At 43.6% G+C, this 5,633-nt stretch overlaps 1 protein-coding gene across 1 annotated transcript; it reads left to right on the top strand.

Moving 5' to 3' along the window:
* The first annotated feature begins 455 nt into the window (after positions 1-455).
* On the top strand, positions 456-3,195 carry LOC142767033 (uncharacterized). The gene is made up of 2 exons (XM_075868249.1): positions 456-783; positions 1,499-3,195. The coding sequence occupies exons 1-2, from the start codon at positions 749-751 to the stop codon at positions 1,914-1,916; spliced, it is 453 nt and encodes a 150-aa protein (XP_075724364.1). The 5' UTR covers positions 456-748; the 3' UTR covers positions 1,917-3,195.
* The last annotated feature ends 2,438 nt before the right edge of the window (positions 3,196-5,633 follow it).

The raw sequence follows: 5,633 nt of genomic DNA on the forward strand, positions 1-5,633 counted from the left end.
GTTCACCTAGTCCAGAGACCCAGCCCCTCGTCACGACTCCGGTGCACCGATTCAATCGGCGCCTACTAGGCCTAAAGGGGGCAATACACTCCGACGTAGCGCGCGCGCGCGCGCGCGCGCGTCATGGCGAAGTTACGTTGCCGAAAACGCGACCCTCTATAGTCCGGCGGCACCTGGCGCCGACGCGAACGGCGGCATCTAGCGCGCTCTGGCGTCGTCCGGCGCCGAATGCAACCGAGTGCATTTTGCGCCGACCACGCCAAGAAAGTTAGCGCCTAGCGCCCTCTCTCGTCGAAGTAGACTCGCTACTCGGCGAGCGGTCAGAAGAAGATGGCGTCTTCGCAAGCAAGCGTACCGGACCTGTGCGACTCTGAAATCGAGAGGTTTTTGGACGCCGTCCAGCAACATCCTTGTGTCTACGACATCAAAAGAATGGACCACCGGGATGCGGAGCGAAAAAGCAACGCGCGGGAGCAGATACGTGTGTACTCCGGCCTCTCAAAAGGTGCGTCTATGCTACACACGTGTGTGTATTGTCAGTGCCTCCTCTGGCATTGTATACGTGTCCGGACATGCTGTACACTCAGCGCCTGTTTGTTGTCTTGTTTTCCCTGTTTCAGTCGATGAGTGCCTGAAACTGTGGAAGCGGCTGAGAGATCGGTATACTCGTGAACTGAAAGCTATTGAAGCGACGAAAAGGAGTGGCAGCGGCTACGTGTCTCGACGGGCCTGGGAATTCACAGAGTCCATGGCCTTTTACAAACACTGCGGCCGTCAGAGGAAGTAAGTTACGCATTTTTGAAGTTGTGTGATCACATTCATACCTGCTTATATTGCGTGTACTTAGACGACTATGTTTTTATGACTGGGTTTCTTGCTTTCTTGTATGAAGGTTTCCGCGCACCACAATCGTGTCATGCAGTGAAGCAGAGGGAGTTTTTTGTGCCCTTTATGCGATCGTGATTCGTTTTGCCTTTTCGGAGTGCACATCAGTAACATTTTTTGTGTTTGTTCACTTAAGATATACGAGTTTGTTGTACTTGCCTCGGCCCGCGCCCACTTATTTCATCCTCCATAGAATGTTCAGGGTACTATACAACTGTCCCTTTAATCCTTGCACGAAATAGCAAATGAACACTGAGTACTTCGACAAAATTTCTGCTCTCATTTGAGTTCCTTATTGCACACATATGTTATACAAAATAGGCACAAACTGTATGGTCCCATTGCCAAAGGCTAGTGCCGATTCCATTGGAAGTATACATAGCTGAGTTATCCGCGTGTGGACGGCTCCGCGATTGGCACGCCACTTATGAAACCCATTTTTTTTAAGTGAGTAGAGCGGTATTGTAGTTTACACTTGATACTATTGGTCCGAATAATCCTTCGGCATTCTGAGCGAGCGATGCATCCAAATTTAAAGGGGACAAAAGTATGCTTTTACTTGACAGTCGTGCCCCTGTTTCCCATTGCAACAATGTATGCATTTTCTCTGCAGAATGACATGCAGTCTGGAGCCAGCCACTTATGGTGATGATGGCGAGACCGCCGAGAGCATCTTTGCAACTATGGAAAATACGCCGCCATCACCCTCAGGTGTTGAAAGTCCCATGGATTCCCCACAGGAGCTATCGATGCCAGCAACGCCGCCACCATTGGCAGAACGGCCACCGGAAACCGGTAAACAAGAGGCTGCACCAAAGCATAAAAAAGGGAAAAAGAACGACAACTTTGAAGAGCAGCTGTTGTGCAAACTCGACAGCAAAATTGCAGAAAATGAGGCATTTGGAATATCCATTGGCCTCAGCTTAGACAACATGCCACGTAAGGTGGCACTGAAATGCAAAGCACGAATAATGACATTGATTGCAGAAATGGAGGAAGAAAACGATGTGCACACCATCAATGTTAGTTAAACTTTGGTTATGATAATTCTTGAATATGTTTTTTTTTCTCTTTAGGTAAGGCTGCACTTCAAAAATTATAAGTTTTCTAGAGTTAACAGGATAGCGTAAATGTACTAGGTTCGCATCGGAAATCATGTAAGGTCTACTTGCTTGATTGTTTGTTATGCTTCTCTTTTTGCTCGTGGGCAATGCCGACACCGAATATTCTGCGAAACAATTTCCTAAATGCTATCGCATTAAAAAGTAGCAAATCGATACAAATTCAATTTATGGTTTCCTACAGGCCAAAACCATGATCTCATTATGAGGCACACTGTAAATGGAGTTAATTTTGACTGCCTGTGATACACTATGAAGCTGCTAAATTTAAGTACACGGGTGTTCTGCCATTTCGCCCCTATCCATATGCGGCCACAAGGTTCAGAAGCAAACCATCGTTATTCGCAGAGCTACACTTCGCCTGCTAAGCTTCCATGCCGGGTTATCAATACAGAGAATACAATGTGATATAATGCAAGTGTGATACGCTGTTTACCAATGCTGTGATAAAATATTTTAAGTGCCAGTACACGGACAATATGTATACAACACTATGTATCTTGAACACCACATAGTATGTTACTGTGAGCATTTCTTTCTCGGTGATGTGTGTTCCATTACTATCCAAGATCTCTTTCTGGCATTAAATTAAGAGTGGTATTCTGTTTATTGTGCGAATTTCCAGCATGACATGCTTTAAAAAGTGCACTTGTTTTGCATTTCTAGTCTGTCTTTCCAATGTGGCAATGTCTTAGAATATGTGACAGATATTTTTGCCTATTTTTTATGTTATTGTGCACCTTATCAAACGTTTCACTTTTGCGCCACATGCAATGTATTTGAGCACTGTATATAGTAGTACAAAAGTTTTACAATATGTCTAATACATAGGGAACAGATTTCACGCAGCATCAAACAAAGGGCTCAATTTCACTGTGACGATGAATGTTTTATTCTCAGGTGTTTTTTCTACACATTTCAGAGGTTTGTTCATGTTCTTCCAATGCAAAATCCCAGAACAAGCAGACAACGCAGGCTGGCAGTTGAGATAACACGCATACGTACACCTTGTGTGTGTGCGTGTGTGTGTAAAATTATCTGAATATCTCCATTTTGTTTTTCACTTGCTGCATTTTTATCTCTGTGTTTCACAGAAGTATATCATGTTATTAACACATAGGTAAGTGTAACTGCTCTTGATTTATTGTGCACTTCATTCGAAAGTTATCATTAAATTCCATTTTTTCTACGTGATGCTCTTTATGTTATCTATGCATGCGGTAAATGTTTTTAAAAACAACGAGCTCACAGACCTCTGCCATGCACTCTTGATATAAAAAGACACACAAATGCCTCGCGGTTCAAAACATTCCCTACAGTGTGCTTTTAGCTTACATATAACAAAATAACAGCTTGTTGGTCATTGATTTTCACTCACTGGCGTAAATTGCTAACAAATCCTATGCAACAAGGGTTTGAAATTAACCTGTCAGGGTGACATTTTCGAAATCACATTGTATTAGTTGAAAGACTAAAAAAATGTGAATGCTTTATTTGTTTATTTCAAGGTACCTCAGGAAAGGGGGCACCACAGAAAAATGACAGAAAAAACACATAAGAGCCGAAAATGCCTAAAATAATGCGCTTGAAAAACTGTGTTACAAATATAACTGAATGCGGAAACAATCAGATTGCTCAGAAAAAGAATGAAAACTACAATTCTTGGTAACATAAAAAGCGGTGGATTGCCTGCGTATAAAACCAGCAAAATATGTACATAGTTCAAGCACATAAACAAACAGCAATGAAAAATCCACAAAAAATCTGTTTGTAAGGCAGTGCTAAACTTAAGAGAAATGCGGCAAAAATACTTAAAGTATTACATATAATACAGTCTTACAAAACACAGTACTTGAATGCGCTGTATTCTGCTAGGAATAAAGGAAGAGAACATTAAGGGTACAAACTATGCATGTATGTTTACAGGAGATTTTAGCATCACCTGACAACCTTCAGCTGCCACGGCAATGAACCTTCTCGAGACATAAAATAGTCTGCTACTTCGTCCCTCATTGCCATGGCAGCTGAGGTGGGGCGGTTGTTCGACGGCACTGTCTTTGTGCCAATTTCAGTGACAATGTGGCACCATTCTCCGTCATGCACCGTCTCGCCGCACAGCGTGTCGCTGTACTCGTCAGGGCAGTAGGCAGTATCCTCCATAAGAAAATTGTGCAAACATACGGCAGCCTGAATCATGTTTTTGAGGAGTTCTGGCGCGCCTTGCACCGTTCCAAGAAACACCCGCCACCGGGAGACCAGAATGCCGAAAGCATTTTCAATGCACCTGCGTGCCCTCGACAAGCGGTAATTGAAGACCTTTTTTCTATCATCCAGCTTTCTCCCAGGGTAGGGCCGCATCAAGTAGGTCCGTAAAGGGAAGGCTGCATCGCCAACCAAACAAAGTGGCCACTCCGAAATATTTGAAGGCAGCCCCAAAGCACCCTTTTCAAAAACTGCCTGGAGAGGACTTCCCTTGAATCAAGAACCGTCTGAATATCGGCCTTGGGCTCCGATGTACACCGTTAGAAATCTATATTTTGCGTCTGCTATAGCCAGCATAATTAGTGAATAGAAACCTTTATAATTGTAAAAGTCGGAGCCACTCTTGTTAGGACATTTGATCGCAAAATGCTTGCCATCAATGCTCCCTATTGTGTTTGGAAAATCCCATTTGTCATGGTATTCCTTAGCTATGTCGCGCCACCTCTGTGTGCTTGGGCGTGCGAGTACCAGGGGCCTCAAGCAGTCCCAGATCGCTGGTAATGTCTCCTTCAGTATCCTAGCTACAGTAGAAGCATGCATTCGGAAGCTCAATGCAATGTCCTCCGTGGACCCTCCTGTGGCCAGAAATTTGCAAAGTTGTTAAAAGAACAGTCCATATAATTACGGTTCAAATATTTTGACATACATGTTTACACTGAACGAAAGTGTTATCAGCATAATTATATTCTTTAATGTCTGCATCGCGTTTCACAGACGCCATAGGGCCACAGACAGTAGCGAGAATAGTTCGTCGGTGACTCTATATAGGCTGCATAGGAAGCACTATTATACACGGCGAAAATTTTCGGAAATATAACCGATCAAGGAAAAAAGTTAACGTGAACCAGTGTTTACTTTAATGTCATGCACAGGGAAGTTTAGGGAAGTGAATACGTGGGTTCCGTATCTTCGAAATTACGAAAAGTAGGGAACACGAAAAAAAAGCATATTACGGGAACGAATTCTTGCGACATGTCAGCAAAAAGCGTAATTTTCTAGAACAACAGTACACATTGATGCACGTCGGCTCGTGGCCGCATCGGCTAACAGCAAGCAAATATGATCAGCATATATTTTACCTCAATGTCACCGCCGGTGAAATGGGTCACCTGTGAGTTGGAGGATGAACAAGCTTGTGGTAAACAAGGCTCAGCAGCTTGTCGAATGATGCCTTTGTCATCCTGCGTGCCACAAATGCATGACAGTTACGTATAACATACTTATCCGAGCTGGAGCTACACAATTCCGAAAGGAGCAACGTTGTTACTTACCTGAAATACTTGAAATGATATTCAGGATCACTGTGCCGAAGCTCCTGTACTAGGTGGTGGTATTCTCCATACTCTGGACGCTTCTCAAATATAT

The sequence above is a fragment of the Rhipicephalus microplus genome, chromosome 7 (assembly GCF_043290135.1).
Source record: "Rhipicephalus microplus isolate Deutch F79 chromosome 7, USDA_Rmic, whole genome shotgun sequence".
Taxonomy (NCBI): domain Eukaryota; kingdom Metazoa; phylum Arthropoda; class Arachnida; order Ixodida; family Ixodidae; genus Rhipicephalus; species Rhipicephalus microplus.